The sequence below is a fragment of the Solea solea genome, chromosome 11, assembly GCF_958295425.1.
Source record: "Solea solea chromosome 11, fSolSol10.1, whole genome shotgun sequence".
In the NCBI taxonomy this organism is placed as follows: Eukaryota; Metazoa; Chordata; class Actinopteri; order Pleuronectiformes; family Soleidae; genus Solea; species Solea solea.
This window is the reverse complement of record NC_081144.1, coordinates 15,537,180-15,554,475: the sequence shown is the minus strand read 5'-3', so window position 1 is coordinate 15,554,475 and position 17,296 is coordinate 15,537,180. Positions and strand designations below refer to the sequence as shown.

At 42.6% G+C, this 17,296-nt stretch overlaps 1 protein-coding gene across 8 annotated transcripts in view; it reads right to left on the bottom strand.

The window, feature by feature from the left end:
* The window catches only part of prdm16 (PR domain containing 16), a 166,119-nt gene that overhangs the window by 102,438 nt on the left and 46,385 nt on the right, over window positions 1-17,296 (bottom strand). For all 8 annotated transcript variants that reach the window (XM_058642850.1, XM_058642857.1, XM_058642851.1 and 5 more), the window contains exon 2: window positions 9,958-10,427. In XM_058642850.1, the coding sequence (XP_058498833.1) occupies window positions 9,958-10,427 (470 nt within the window). The remainder of the gene's footprint in view (window positions 1-9,957; window positions 10,428-17,296) is intronic.

Sequence of the window (17,296 nt, the reverse complement as noted above, 5' to 3'; positions counted from 1 at the left end):
TTGAGGCAGAGAGAATCTCTGTTGGTGGGGTTGTACAGAGTGAGATTTGGGAGTTTGCAAAGGTCAGCGCGGACTTTGTTCAATCCGAGGGTTTATCTCAGCAACAGCAGGGCAGGACAATGGGGCTGCATGCCGCGCGACAGAAACCCAAGCTGTGGCAGCTAAATTACTTCACTGATAAGGCCGAATTAGAAGCACTGGGATCCCGGAGGCCAGGAAAAGAGTAGGCGGGAGCAGAAAGAAAGGAAGGAGATGAGAAATAGAGAGGGAGGCCACATACGGTTGAGCGAGGGGGGTTAAAAATCAATGAATCACAAAAGAAAAGATTGGAGTCTTGGTTTTTATCAGGGCATAATTAAGCAAAATGTGTGTATTTGTCCTAAAGGCACATGACAGGTATTTCACATAGATCAGTAGATGAGAGTACACTGGTGTTAACAAACGCTGTAATGGGACATGAGCATGTTTATATAAAAATGCACCGCTGAATTCAAGACTCCATGAGGGATCCTCAGAAAACCCTGTGGTGATCCGTCATATGAATGCTAAAGAGAACACTATGCTGTGTGTGTGTGTGTGTGTGTGTATCTGCAAACATAGTTGTAAGTGAATAAGAACCGGAGAAAAAAAAAAAGGAAAAAAGAAAAAGGGAAATGGAAATGGTGTAAACATAGAAAGCGATCCTGTCTCAGATTGCACAGGAGAGGAAGAAGGAAAGGAGATGACTTGTTCTTCTTGAGCAGTTTGTTAGGCACCTTTCATCGAGTGTGTGTGTGTGTGTGCTCTAATGGTTTGTACGTGAATGTATTTTTCCACAGTTTTACTAGAACGGCTGCTCCTGCACCCCCCACCCCACCCCACCCTCTCAGAAACATCAGTTACACAATGCCAAACACACTTAGCGCCCGTTCAAAAAGTGGCATTGTGAGCTCTTGGCCAGCAGAGGGGAGCAGGCTTTGTCACCAGAGACACTCAATAAAATAAAACAGTAAACAAAGCAACACATTTGATTATGAACGTTGTGTTGTAATGATAATAAGGGGGCTCAATATTTGATATATTCTGTTAAATACGGAGGGAGAGTTCATAATCAAAAAAGGGACATAGATGGCATAGATTTGACAGGCAAATGTTGTACCATCTGATTTTATGCATGTAACCACATACTGTACATAAACTCATATTAAAGGTGCAGGCCTATTTTTCCTCTATGTATATACATTGTCGCACTCCCCCAACAATATGACAATGCCTTTCTTCTGATGTTTAGAAAAAAGAATCTGCAGCAGACAAGAGTGACACAGAACAGAATCCTGCAATTTCTAGAGAGGAGTATCACTGAGAGGCTTGCTGTGCACCACTCATTTTAGTAACAACCAACTGCATCCTCTCTCACCTTCTCTCTAATCATTGTTGTCATTGTAGAAGCGCCAAAAACTCCATATAGTTGTCTGTATTGGTTGACAGTGACAATTTGACAAAATTTTACAAGCTAAAAAGTTATGGTTAAAGTTCTGCTCCTTAAATTACATAACATTGCATGTGGGGAAAAAAAAGGCATAAGCATAACTACAAGAGGGCTGCTATTGGAGATGTTCATGCAGTGTGAGTCCTGTCATCCCATCCAGCACAACATTCACACTAAATTAAGATATTACACCGGGTGAGATGGGAAATATGTCAGCCCTTGAATTATACACAGTGTGGACCAGTGCGGGTGATTAATGCACATGTGTTTTGGTGCGCTCCTAGATAAACACACAGACAGACAGACGCACGATACACACAAATAGACATATGCAGCTCTGCTTAAAAAAAAAAAAAAAAAAAAACTAAACAAAAAAGTGTCTCGTTGTCTCATGCATGTCTTGATCCCAATGACAGTGGCGGAGAAAATGAGGGAAAATCACTCGAGCGATTCCGAAGCCTTTCCAAAGTAAAGACATCCCAGTGTGCTCGACACTCCGGCAATTCAACACTGTTTTTACACCTAATGTCGTCACCGTGCTCGGTTTCTCACTTTACCCTGTTATTCTAAATGAGTGAGTAAAGGAAAGAAAAACAGGGGAGAATGTCTTTCCCTTGCCCGCCAGTGTCTCTTGTCTCTTTATGTTTGTGCGGATGTATGCGCATGTGGTAATGTGCCGTTTATATGCCTGCACATGTTCATGTGCTCAACACGGCATGTGCACACTAAAACATCTAATGCATTAATATCACATTTATGTGAATTATTTAGAACTAATATAAACTTATAAATAGCAGGGAATATAAAGTTTACCCTAAAGTTATACTTTTACCGTTTTAAAAAGCCTCTCCTAGAACCAATAACATGCTTATTAGGGCATTTTACAGTGTTTTCTTGCACGTCAACTGCTTGAATCTGACAAAGACGCACACTGTGCTGAAATTTTGTCTTTTTACCTCGTAAAAATGTGTTAAAAAGTTATAGCACTGCACTTCTTGCTGGGCTTACTCCTCATCCATTGAGGCCTACAGTACCGTGCAAGAACTGCGAGGAGTTAATGACAAAAGATATTTCTACAGCCAATTCGTTTGGGCAGTGTTGTGTATCTGATTATGGAAAATGGCAATCACAACAGCCACAGGAACCTGATTAATAGGCCACCACCTCCTGCTTGAGTCACAGAAATGTTAAGTGGCACAAGGGATTGAGATTTATTGTGCGGGAGAAAGGGAAAGTGAGTGAAAAAGGAAGAACAAGTGAATGTTCTGTGACTATGGAAGGAAAAGGAGGACTTGTACCTATGCAAAGACACTCAATAGCACTCCAACACAGATGTTTCACATACAGTGAAAGTCAGAGGTGAAGTAGGACAAGCCTTGTTTCATGACAGATTTATAAATATCACCCTAACAGTAAGAGTTACAATAGCAGACAATGTTATTTCCACTTAATAGTGTAAATTTAATCACCAGAATAAACCACATCTGAAAAATGTCATCATCTTCCGCTGTGGCAAAGAGCAAAATCATTGTCTGCTCGTGCCCCGAGGCCCTGACGAATGGAACCATTCTCCAAAGCAATGATGAATGATGGGTTTCCACCAGATACATGGTGAAAGGGAGGGGGAGAGAGGAAATGGACAGGAGCTCTACCTGTGCTTTACCACAGAGGACTGGTGGGTCAATGAGGGGGTTTTTAAATCAAAGTTTAAAGCATTTCTGTGAAGAGAAACCTCCTACAATAAAGGGTAGCATTGTGGCGGATGTGCGTGAGGAGAGTTGGGGGGGGGGTTAGTCAGGCAAACAAGAGGTCCTATTGAGAATGCTTGGCTAAGAGTGGCTGAGGTCTGAAACCAATGACCAAGTAATAACAGCCCAAATCCCAGGGACAATATTTGTTGAGTTCCACTCTCTTCAAAGATGGATGACTTTGCCCCATGTATTTCCTCAAGAGCCTGCACACGTTTCATCTGAGCCCTGCAAATTAATTTATTAACTAATTAACAGATGTTGGTAATGAGTTATGAACAAATGATAAGGCATCAGGCTTCTAATCAAACCTGACATTTAATTTGCTGCCCTGCTTCCTCGTTATCAATTACCATGTTCACTGAGGATAATTGACAATGGTTTGCACTGGTACACAGGAGGTTTGTCTTGAACAGCTTCTCAAAAAAGCCTAGCTCTGGTGTGGTGTTTCGGGGGCAACAGCGACCATATGTTTAATATTAGATGGAATCTGTTCCACTGGAGTGCTCCGCAAGCTGGGAAAATTGGATTAAATTGGCTAATGGCATGTTTAAAACCTACATAAAATGAACGTGAATGGAAGATATTACAGCACCCATGGCCAGGACGTGTGGTGTTCTGCTCTCTCGCTGGTGTTTTTGCTCTGCGTGTAAACTTTGGTTTTCTGTCAAAGTCAAATAATGAAGACGGAAAACCACACACTGTTGGTCAATACTGTTATTAGAAACCACAGGTTTGATATCCCTTTCATTACACAATGTGGAACTGTGAGCACATGAGCCAAAGCAGCTCCTTACGTTAACACATACTTTTGATGTTAAACGGTTTGAATTAGGGCTGAGCAATAATTCAATAAGAATATACAGTGTATTACAATTTGATTTTCTTCAGTAGCAACAGTGAAGGTTCAATATGTATCGATATAATATTTATGCAGTGTGAAAAATACTTTGAGACACAATACATTTTGTTTCTGTGTTCTGTCCATAAATAATTTTAAAAGGTAGTTTTAGCCATAACGCCCACACATTGCTGCATATAATTCACATTTTTAAAACATATTATTTAATAACAGCACTGATTATTAGCAATTTGGATATTTCATAATGTATGTGACATAATAATCCCTGGTAGTCAGTAACATTAATTTTTCAAAGGCTTTGAGATATTAGATATCCTCAAAACTACATACAAATATTAATTTGCATCATAGTGTATTCAGTGTCCTCATACCTCACAGGGGGTCAGCGGTCTAAGTGCAAAAATATGCTTTTTTTCCCCCTTTTTGGGTGGGGGTGCATAGGTGATCTGACCCTTTTATTACCCTCTAGTCTCCAATGGAAATAGGACTGAGGAGGTAAAGCAAAGGTGGCCTGCTGTTTTTCATGCTAAGTGGCTTTAGGGAGAAGTACTCTCAGCTCAAGGCCCTGCTCATCAGACCATGGTCCTGATTTGATTACTAAGAGACATGATAATGACCCCATTTATGTAAAAAAAAAAAAGCAAAAAAAAAAAAAAAGCGTCACTCTGGCTATACAATAGTCTACACAGTGGGGGTTAAAGTTAACTACAAGTAATATTAAGACTGAGTGTCTAAAAATGGATGAAGAACAAATGGTTTCATGTCGGATTGAGGTTTCATGTGTTATGGCAAGTGACTGCCTGCATTGTCTGACCTTAACCAACATTTGTAATTGAAAAATCAGAACATGACTGTCACTGGGAGAATACGGAAAAGCAAAAGCAATTACTCAAATCAAGCAGAAAACGACTCAATCTCTCATTATCTCAGTCCCCCGCTTTCTCTCGCCGTCTCGTGCGATCCATTTACTTGCCGTGACTACTGTCTCTTGGCAGTCAGTCCCAGGGAGTTTCTGTCTTATCAGGTCCAGTCACATTGTGGGCCAAACACCAAGATAAAGAACACCTTTCTGTGGACGGCGCAAACAGATCAGACAGGTCGTGAGCTGTACCTTGAATACCCTATTGGGATATCTTGCAGCATAAGTGCTTGGCCATTCGCCTTTCTCAGGTAAAACACAAAAGGCAAGCAAACACTCCAGGAGGCGAAAGGTGGGTCAAGACAGATAAGTGTCAGGGTGCGCCAGAACTTCTTCTCACTAACGTTTGGAGCCAAGGACATTTAGTTTAGCGAAGCCATTAAGGTTGAAAAGAAGGAACACCACATCAGCATCGTGGGAGAGGGTAACGTAGGTGCACGGTGCCATGGCCAGATGGGTACGTGTCACGTAGGACCTTAGCGACATCAGAGTGCCCGCCAGATATCTTAGCCTATCACTAAGTCAATAACAGGGCAAACAGAAGAGCTCGCATACTTTTTGCCTCTTTCCACACATCACTGGATGAATGATGCTGATATGGAAAATCACCCCGCAAAAAGTAAACAGAAAGAGAATGAGGGACAGAGAGACAGAAGTTTGCCTGGCAACAAAGTCATCCCAAGGTCTACCTCTGCAGACAGACAAATATGGTTGCAGGGCTGACATGGGCCCTGTGATACATGTGAAAGGATTTGTGCTGACCTCGTCCAAAGTGTGTATGCACATCCCTAAAATCAAAATGCACAATATGTCCTTGTCATATATATATATATATATATATATATATATATATATATATATATATATATATATATATATATATATATATATATATGTATGTATGTATATATATATATATATATATGCCTCCTCATCATGAGCGTATAGAATGCCTTCAAGGCATTGAGTGGTTTATATTCTATAAGTGAAAAATGCCAGAATACAAAGACTAGAAATTAAAAGTTTAGCGGACATTAATTTGTCCCAAACTGACCAGCAAGTGACTCTATCTTCTCACAGTTGGTGAGACTTTACAGCATCGCCTGATCTGCACTGACCTCCAGACTAGTGAAACTGAGTGAGAACACTATCACTGTAGAAACAAAAGATAGTGAGAAAAGACTAAGCTAATAGGTGCTGGAGGAGTTTCGAAAGCCGTGATTCACATTTGCAAAGATACACCCAATGGTCACAAGGTAAGAAGTGAGAGCAAACACCATTAATATCACATTGGGAGGGCTTGGTCATATTGTTTGCTTGCCTTGTGAATGTTCCAGATTCAAAGAGACATTTGATTCCTTTGTTTTTCCTTAAAAAGGCTATAGACAGAGTGCAGTTATTATTATTATTTATTTTTTAAAGAGCGCCACTTAGGAAAGATTCATCCGTATTTCTAATATATTTCGGATTAATATGCAGAACCTCTGCCAAACCCCTTCCCACATATGTTGCCCTCTCTCTTGCCATCTGAATACCAGAGGGAGTTGGATCACTGAGTCCATTGAATGGCAGTCACTGAAGAGCATAATACCTCCAGCCATTGTATAGTGACATGTCTCTATCAAAAGGCAAGTTAGGCCAATCTACCAAGCAGATAATAGCAGCAGTCACTCTGACAGTAGATCCCCCACACCGGACTCTCTGAGGGCCTCTCTTCACTCTGCTTGCTCAGACCTTCCTATCCTGGAGGATTGGCAGCTCACACAACCATAGAGAAATACACACACACACACACACAGAGACATGGTAGACCTAGGGCCCTGGCGTTCTATCATGTTGTGCTAAAGGGGGAGCATAATGGTTTTTAAATGGATGACTTGGTGCTGGCCCAGAGAGGGAGTCTGAGTCAGAAGAGAATGGCCATGGCCTGCAGCGAAGCAGCTCTTATATTAACCTGTCCGTCTCACTGAAATGAGTATGAGTTAACACCTCTTCCAATCCACAACGCCCAAGGACAGACAATAGTTGGCTTCCTCTCTCCCTTCCTCTTTCTTCTATCCGTCACTCCTAAACTTTCACTTTCTCTGCCATTCTTTTAATTCCCCCCCCCACACTAATCTACACCTCCACTCAGATATCCGGAAAGCAACACAGCGTATGCCATGAGATTGTTAGAGCTGTTTGTGAGACCGCAGTGCTCGCAAAGCCAATATAATGAGTTATTGCCAGTCTTAGTTAAAAAAAAAAAATAAATAAATAAATAAAAATCCACAAAAATGCAGTCAATGTAGTAAATCTGTTTTGGATTCAAAAGTACTAGTGCAGATGACATATATCACTGTTGATGGGTGAAAACCTTGTAACTGCAATTTGGGTGTTTGTGTTGTGTTCCTAAGGATTACAGAGCTACAGGACGTGTAAAATACTATGCAAACTTTGATTTCAAGGTCATTAAATTCAATTGAAATGAAGAGGCCGTGAGGCAGAAAACAAGGAGGTTTATCCCCAAGAAGCATTTTGGGAATAAAACGGTCCCCTCAGCATCAGCAACTTGGTTTAATTTAATATTACATGTGAGCGCGGTAAAATGAATTACTCTGATACCAGCATTCAGCTTTAATCTAATATAGTTAAATTAAGAGCATTGTATTGTAAATGGTCTTAGATATGATCATATTTACCCCTCTGATATGACATCATCTCTTACAACACTTCCCTCTGTTTTGGCAGCTAAAATATTCTGCTTTTCTGCTGCCGTGCAAAAATGTTCTGCATCCTCTTGTCGTCCTCCATCCATCTCAATCAATCTGAAGTACTCTCTCAATTCTTTAAACATCTTTTTTCACTCAGGCATACTTGCCTGTCTATTTGTCTAAGACCAGGGGCAGTAGATGAGTGGAGGGGAAGATAGCATAAGAGGGGAGAAAGGGGGTGCACGGGCCTCCTTGGGGAGTCTGTTGATGGCTATCAACAGACTGACTGTTATGACTATCTGTGATAAGAGTCTGGGAGAGGAGAGCCCCCAAAGGCTTCCAGCCCCAAACCAGACAGGATATCTTAAAAAAATAATACAGTTCAAGCCAGAGACAGTCCTCCAACAACCTCTGAGGACAAAGAGGACAAGAGGACGGGCTTATATTGAAGAGAAACAATATTACCTATACATGCTGTACGATCTGCTGTGTGTACGTGCACACCAGGTGGCGTATAAAAGGAAAGCCGACAAACAAAGAGACGAATACGATCGTGGTGTGATCATCATGATGATTCCAGTGCAGAGATATTTCTCTAACCATCTGAAAGAAGCCAAGAAAATGAGAAGTCCAACAATACTCTTAGTCTGTGTCTGTGTGAGTGTCTCCTTAGAGCCAAAGGTGGCCTTTTTCCTACGAGCCAGAGGGCTAAAGTTTAGCTGATGAATATGCATTAGTCGGGTGTCTAGAGAGGAAAAAGGAAGGAGGAGGGAAAGCTGAGAGAAAACTCGAGCGCTACAGGGAGAGTGTAGCTTTTGGAGAGGTGCCCTTTGCACCCCGAATGGCTAGCCATAATATGAACTTTCAAAAAAGAGAATGTTCACCTGGCACTCTGCCACATAACGTGTGCCTGTGTGCTCTAATCGCCTGCATGCTCCTACAACTGTTAAGAAGGAAACAGGGCCAAAAAAAAGGAAAAAGAAATGAGAGCTTGGGTGGAAACCAGCAGCAGGAGTTCTTCAGATTGAAACTATTGAGTGAGCTCTTCAAGACACGCCAGTCTTTTGCAGATATATGAACAATAAACTCCACGCTTTGAACATAAACTTCAACAGCTATCTGCTTTTAACCGCTTTAATTCTAAATCCAATCCAAAGTACAAGGTTGAACAATTAACTGGTTTATTTTTAATTGACTAATTGTTCCTGTTCCTGTGAAGTTCTGTTCTGTCTGTTTCTCCTGATGATCAACTTCTCTCTCCTCTACAAATAAACTATATAATCACGCGCTCCATCATGCCAAGATACAACACAAACATTTTTCTTGAGCTGCCTTAATTTGCAATGGTCCTTTAAAGGCCGTGTCGCTGGAAACGACAGTAGAACATTGTGGACAAAGCTCTAAAACAAATCACCGCATGGCCTGAGGGTCTTCTTACAACATTAGCCAGCGGCGTCTAATTCATGCACATCGTGTCCTCTCCACCACAGTGTTTGAATGATTACCTAATCCAAGTCTCTACTCCTTATTACACACAAACGTTGCAACATGAGACAATGCGAAATACCAGTCCCCTAGAAATGGAGAGCGGAGGAGTCAGTGAAATGAAAAGCAGACCTGTGTATCTCATCTCTGATTAGGTATATGATGCAGAGAGCGAGCACAAGGGAGAGAGGGAGGCACAGAAAGAGAGGGAGGGAGATCAGGAGTTCCCTTTTTCCCTAATGAGCTTACTGAAGCAACTTCAATATCCTCTAATGTCATGTTGAAATGAAAATTAATAGTTCAATATGCAGCCACTGCATTGGCTATACGCTTCCTCCATTTCCATATCAGGTGGCGTGACCAAATGAGTGTGCTTGCTCGGACCGTTGCCCAGAAAAGCTGATACCTTCACTAATCAGGAGATTTTTCCATCTGACAAATCTGTGCTGTTGGAATTCTGTATGTCTGTGTGTGTGTGTGTGTGTGTGTAGGTGTCCAACATGAGGTTCAGGCCTAACCTAGATGCAAATGAAATGGATGAGGGGATAGATGCCTAGGCATAAAGTTTGACCGCTGGCATTGTGACAGCATGAATTTGGAGCACTTCACTTACCCTCTTCAGCGCCGCTTCCTGATCAGTATGAATAGCTCCATTTTGCATGTGTGTGTTTGTGACACGAAACGTGTCGAAGTTGATAGAGAGTCATAGTAAAATGAAAGAAAGAGAGAAAAAAGAAAAAAACAACAGAAAAAGAAAGCACGTTAACCAAGGCAGTGCCTACCTCCCATCCAAAGGAGCTGTCTTTGCCTGTGGCCCCATGGTGCAGAGAGTTGTGCAGACCAAACCGCTCACCGGCATGAATGCAGGACTTGGCCCATACGCCCAGGCCCGCACCAGGCACAGAGGACTCCCGCAGCTCCAGGTCGCTGGGAATGGGAATGTCGTCAGGAATGTAGACGGGTGCCTCGTACGGCGAGCCCTCCTTGGGCGTGGTAAAGTCCTGGTCATTGCTGCTGCTGTTGCTGTTGTTGTTGTGGTGATGGTGGTGGTGGGTGGCAAACATGTGGGGGTGCAGCAGGTGGTGGTGGTTGCTGTTTGGATGGGAGGGAGTGGGAGAGGGCAGCGGGGACATGTTGATGACGCCATCTTCTGCATCATCTTCTGGGCTGTCGGCACCGCCTCCACTGCTGGCCGCTAAACCCGCGAGGTCACTCTCTGTGTCGTACATGCTGTCCACTGGCTCACTGTCATCTTGGAAAAAAAAATAAAAGACATACATAGATGGATGTTAGCACCACAGGCAAAATTGCATATCTTTGAAGATCACACTATTAACTTCCTTGCATCTTATTCCCAAAATCTGCCAAAACCGTGTATAGAAAGTAGACGTAGTCAAGTAAAAATATGATGAATACCCAGAAACATTTTCCTGAGGAGATAATGTCAGGTCTTCCTCAACAGCCCATTATGTCAATTTTGTGAATTTTGCTCCCATTTAGAAGAAAAGCATAAATGAGTGGACACCACCACGCCAGTATCAACCAATAGGTACCTGGTTGACGGTGACGTCTGTGAATTTCCATTTGCAAAACCTCAAAATAGCAAAAGCCAGGACAACTTGACATCTAATGCACTTAAATGTATAAACCACACTGCTCACAGAGAAAAGATATATCATCTAAATGGCACTCCGCTACAAAAGGCACATTTCAGAGAGTTTTCACAGGCTATCTGAGAGGAGCCGACCAGACGGAGAGAAGATTTAGTTCAGCCAAAACCTTGATGGGAAAGAAAGTTTTTTTCCATCAGTCACTGTTTTCTGCCAGGACTCATTTTACAAATAAAGGGTCTGTCCATCACTGACCTGGTTAACCTCGTCACCAATCATTATTGTCATGTCCACAGACTGACAACATGATTGTGCCTGCGCACCAGGATCCCACCACTCCAACGTGAGTGGAAGTGATGATGAGCACTTTAAGTGTCGGGGTGTGTGTGTGTGTGTGTAGGTGTGCACATAATATTTGACGTATTTCATCCCATTTCTCAACCTTATCCAGAAATGTTTGTATGGACAGTGAAGATTGTGTATGTGTGGGGTAAGAAAACCTATAAAAACATTTGAAATGTGCTAAAATTAAGATTTAAATCAGAAACAATCTGACAACAGGACGAGGCAGATTTAAAATATGACGCTAGAGTAAAGCAACAGTTTTTTTTCTGTGTGCTCCTGACATGTTTCAGTCAGTACGGAGAAAGTTCAGGAGTTCATTTCCCAGCAGTTATATCTGTGTGTGTATTTACTTAAGCACATGTATGTGTGTTTCCTTCTTTTTTTTTGTCTCTGGAGAGATCCTGGTGTCTTTATTCAAAGCACCACTGCACTTTTACTATCTAAACACAGGGACTGGCAATCAGCAGGCTAACTAGGCCCAAAATTACAGCAGGAGTGGTTCCAATCAAGCCCCCCGTTCCCTGTGCTAGCCTCAAACTAGCCAGCTGCCAAACCTGCCACTGTGCTGCATCATGACATATTAGAATATTTGCTTGTTAGTACATAGGAGTTTATAAGGTCACAGTGAAGGTCTGCAGGTTAAATTTTAATAAAACCTAATGACGCAGCTGTAGATTATTAATTACTTCATTTAAAGCATTGTGCTTCACTCCTGTTTCAAGTGCATATTAATCTTCAAGATGTTTTTTTTCCTCTACATGCATATTCATGCGAGGCTGACTGTTGTGACTGATTGTGAATTGGAGAAAGGCTGAAGGAGCTAATCACAACGCCAAAGTTGGAAAAATGGTCATCAGTGAGCCTGAACAAAAGCACATTCATCGTAGAATGCATCCGTTTTAGGTTCTTTGATAAATATTTGGGTTCCTGCCCAGTGACAGATGTGGACTGTAAAAGCTGTTAAATGAACTGACATGTACATTTTAAACGTGAAACGTGAAACTATGACAGCATGCGACAAGGGGCTCTCAGCGCCTGGCAAACCTGCAGCCTGTCCATGCAGATCCGGGAAACTTATCATATAAAGCTGCAGCAGTAAAATCCAGCCTTTTATGACTGATTTTGCGTCATCCAGTGATTTTGACTGGAATAGAACCTATTTTTTTAATGATCACTGTTTCATAGGGGCTCAGACCATGCGTGCAATTAAGTTCTGGAACATGTGAGCCAGTAGTAGCTTCCACTTTTCACAGATCAATTAAAGTTTTATAACACAACCCTATCTGCTGCTCCCTCTGCGCAATCAAAAGTGTTTTCAGGCCGTTAAATGCTTTTTATTTTTGTTTATTTTCTCTCTTCACTCCCCGACTCTCACTGGCACTTGACCCATTGAGAGCAATTTTGACGAGCAGAAAGACAGCCTTGGAAAATCTATTAAATACCATTTGCTTTAACAGCCTCTGAGCACAAAAAAAAATGCAAAGATAACTACGTCAGATAATTGAGTAACAAGGACAAGGAGGGGGGGAAAAAATCCCTCTTAATTTTAATGAACAAAACATCTTTTGTGAAGCACACGAAGCAATAAAGTGGGGCTGAAACGGCGCGGCAGTGCGATATTAAACAAGTTCAAGTCTCAGTCAAAACTTTGTTAATTCAAAAAAAAATAAAAAATAAATAAAAAGAGCCTGGAGAGAAATGGCAATTTCTAGATTACTCGCCTTTAGAGACACACTCTCTCCCTCTCCTCCCCACTGTAATACAAGTTGTCTACGTCAGACCAGTCAGTGCTAAAAAAAAAAAAGTTGCAGATGAGAAAAGTAAGCAGGAAAATAATGAAAGAGGCCAGGAGGAGGAGGGGGCGAGGAGTCTAAAAACTGACGACTGAGCTGCTTTTAAACAGCTGTATGTTAGCTCTGGGTCTCGCAAGACCCAGAAAGAGATGTTAGATTCATCTCCCCCGAGGACGTCTTAACAAAAACCCATGGTGCAGATAGTGCCTTCCTCTCCCTGGTCCCTTATGTTGTTCTTTCTCTCTCTATTCCTCTCACCATCGCTTTCTCTTTTACGGGGAGCTATTTATCCTGATTACATCAGGGGTCAATCATTAATTCGCACCTTGGGGGTCCCGGTGCTGGCTGTGGCTACAATGGGCTGCTTGTTCAGCGGCTGTTATTTCAGTGGAAAACTACGCTGCTCAGCCCGAGAGCCCAGCCCAGGCCACATGAAGGCATCCCATTTATTTGATAAATTGTAAATGCATGCCGTAAACGGGGCTCGTCGCTTTGTAGCATAACTCGCAATAAGCGCGTATGAGCCGACGCGGGCTATCGCACAAACACACATCTGTTTGCAACTGCAGGAGCTGTTACTGTACTCTGAACATGTGTAAGAGATCAGATGGTGTTGTAGGTAAAGATGATATCTCATAATGACTGCATGTCGCGGGGAAATTACAAGAGATGACACAGATATGACGTTTATAGACAGCAACCACCGAAATATCATTGAACCGCATGTGATCTTTCAGAAGACAAGTGCAAAAGGAAAAATGGAAGAAAAAGAAGTACATGAAAAGACAAATCCGACAACAATTCCTCTCAAAAGTCAAATAAAAAAATAAATACTGGAGAATTTTGAAATGCTGATAACATTGTTATCAGTGTTGCCATGGTAGAATAACTTGACACGGCGCTGAAAATCAGTGGTTTAATCGAAGGGCTTTACAACAGGCAAATTGTTCTGTGGTTGTGTTTAATCAGGGCACTCTAGACTTAAATGCAGTTAGATAGAGATCTGAAGTCATTTTCTGCCGTCTGCCTGGGCGCACATAAACACATGTGCCTTGTGGCATATAGAGCTGTATTGTCGATGCAGGCCGGTTGAAACAACACTGACTGCATGCAAGAATTCTGAGGGGCGAGCTATAAATAACGCATCGGCCAATTTCTTGCAGAGTACGCGGTCATGCCTTCATTGAGAAAAAGTGAATGTTTGTCGCGGAGAAAAAGTTTTTTAGATGCACACATTGTAGAGTACTGCGAACCCTCCGGTTACGGTAGATGCCAACAATAGCTCAAGTATTCAGCGCCAGGTGCACGCTAGCGAGCAAGCAGCACTGCGGCGTCACGGCCGTGGCTATGATAACAACAAAAAAAAAAACGAGCGAGAGGTGGAAATAGGAGGGGGGCACCAGCGATGGCCATCATAAAACACAAACATCTTATTTCCCCCCGCTGCCTTCTCTCTCCAACGCACACAGAGACTGTATCTGTGTCTGGCCGTAAATTGATCTGGTTCAATTCAAAAGTAAAGTCAGCCACTGATGAAAAGAGAGTATCCAGGGAAAAGGCAAAAGTATGCAAAATTCTGCGCCGGCTCCAAATATGGGGAGAAAAAATCGTCTGGTGAAAGAGGGAAGAAAAAAGAAAAATCGCAGGCTGAGGGAGAGAGTGTGGAGCATGACAGATATGAAAAATGGGTAGCTGGTTGAGCAATAAATGAGCAAGCATTTTGATGTGGGAACTCTGTGTGTCTAAGCCTGTGAGGTGGGTGTGAAAACCCAAGCCTTAATCTGCTGTTTGTGCTGCTATATTGTGTCAATATGGTCCCACTTAGTTACATTATTGGACCACAGAGTAATATTGGTACCTGTTCCTCTGTAGCGAGGCCTTTGATGATTCTGTGTGCGCACAACGGAGCCTGAAACCCTGGTGCTTTAAAACAAGGGGGGGGGGGGGGGGGGGGGGGGCAGAGGTCGCTTTCAAACTCAAACAAGTGCAAATTCAGCATAGAGTGACAAAGACAGAGAGGTGAAAAACAGCCCAATCGTGTACTTTTCCACTGTACCGTATATTGAAAATGACGTTATACATGGAAGCATGTGAAGAGGCAGCCAAAGGAGGGCGTGCAAAAGAGAAGGTGAGCATGTTTGTGTGTGTGGTAGTCGTGAGGAAGTAACGAGTGAGCAGTGGAGGAACAGTCGGCTACAATACCAGCATTCCTCTCCGAGTGAGAATGCCACACTGTTTCCCCTTGTAAAAGCACCGGGGAACTTTTCCAAACAACACGTTAAATCGCAACATAGCCTCAGAGAAGAGAGGGAAAGAAAGAACACACACTCACCTAAACACGGGACTTAAACATCTCAGTGTTTATTGGATGTTTTGCATTAAAAATGCAAAGAAACAATGGAAAGAAAAAAAAGCTGATTAAGTCATAGATGAAAAGACTCAGCAGGGTTTACACAATCTGCAGCTCCGGCCTCTACGTTGGTGACGTCAGTGCCAGTGTGCCGTTATTGGTTATTGCACATTAATTAAGATTATGTGTGAAAACTGCACGCGACACATTTCACCTATAAGACGCACACACCGCGTGATCCTTTAGTCCAGACCTGCCTCAGATTGTGAACGGATTCTCTGAAGGGTGCGAAAGAGACTCAAGAGGTGCACTACGAGTAATCGTTCTCCTACAATGAGAAGTGAACAGGGAATAACTACAGCACACATTCAACATTTTCACACACACACACACACGCGTGTGCGCAAACAGCGCTATGGAATTTGCAGTTCAATATGGAGCCGAATGCTTCTGTGAGTTTTTAATACGCGAGCGTGCAGTTTGTGTTTGTGTGCAGTGCCAATACAACACAGCTGATGTATTGATGTGTTATTTGTGCTGAGCAGCCGAGAGGCATTCAGTCCGCCAATAGTGTCAGTGTGTGTGTGTGTGTGTGTGTGTGTGTGTGTGTGTGCGTCAAGCCTTGAGGCAAGCACAAGACAGCAGGCAACCTCCTGCAGCTGACAGCATGTGTGTGTGTGTGTGTGTGTGTGTGTTAGCCCTGGTCTCAAGGGTCCCGGGGCCCAGGCTGCTGCAGACATTTATTAACAGGGCAGATTAATAGCACTAGGACAAAACATGTTCACAAACATGATAAATATTAATAATAATCAATATTGAGTTACATTTGCCAAATTGAGTTGCAAACATCCCCCAGGGGGAGAGCAAGAGAGAAGAGGGTGAGGGGGAGTAAAGCACAGGATGGAAGAAGAAGGAGCAGGAGAAAACAGAGGAGACGTAGGGATTGGCAGGGATATATATATAAGCATAGACAGTGTAATAATAAAGACCAAACCCTTTCACAGCGGGTATCAACACATCTCATATATAAAGTGACCGCCTCAGTTAACCATTTAACTATTAAAAACCTCACTGATTCATTATCTTCCACTTTATCCTCCACATGAGGGTCACAGGGAGCTGGAGCCAAGCCAAGCCCAGCTGACACAGGGCGAAAAGGCAGGGGACACCCTGGAGAGGTGTCCAGTCCATCGCAGGGTCAACATACAGAAAAAACAATTTTGTTTTTTATGTCAAATAAGGATTCGAACCGGTGACTAGCCACTGCCACTGCCCCGCCGTGCGGCCCTGTACAGTAACAAACCTGTCCACGTAAAGGACACGTATCGTAAAACTAGTCCTGCTACTTGCCATATAACGGCTATTAATAGCAACATTCCAGATAAGGATAAATAAGTCACCATCAACCTTTAAAACATTTGGATCTCATTCACAAGATGGTGCAACTATTTGAAAGTGTAAAACTGTAGTCAAATCCCAGCGATGTAAAACAATAATAATAGTTTGAGTATGATTTCTGTTCTTTTTCAATAGTGTTTTCTTTTTCTGGTGCACAAAGAAATCCTCCGGAGGTCAGTCTTCAAACTGTTTTTAGGCAACATGAACTTTAAGGTACAGTTAGATTAACTGTGAAAGAAAGACAAATAAACACACAGCAGCCAACTACTGCACACATGCACTGTCCATGTGTCTGTGTCCCGACTACACCCACGTATTGTGCGGCTTCATTTAGCAACCTCCTCTGGAGGCCAGGCAGCGGGTTAAGGGGAGCACCAAGGCAGACAGCACGCAGAGCAAACTCATTCATTCTTATTAACTGGGGAGGAGGAGTGAATATGTCAGCGTGGATCTTTTTGGCAATTCTTTTTGCTCGTCGAGATTCTGATCAACTCCCTGACGCACGTAAATCCAAGTCATATTCATCTTAAAAACAATAAAAACATCAACATTCACTGCATATTGAGTCCAGTATCTAATGGTGTGAAAACCAGTGACACAGGTGTACGACTGTGTGCAACATTCC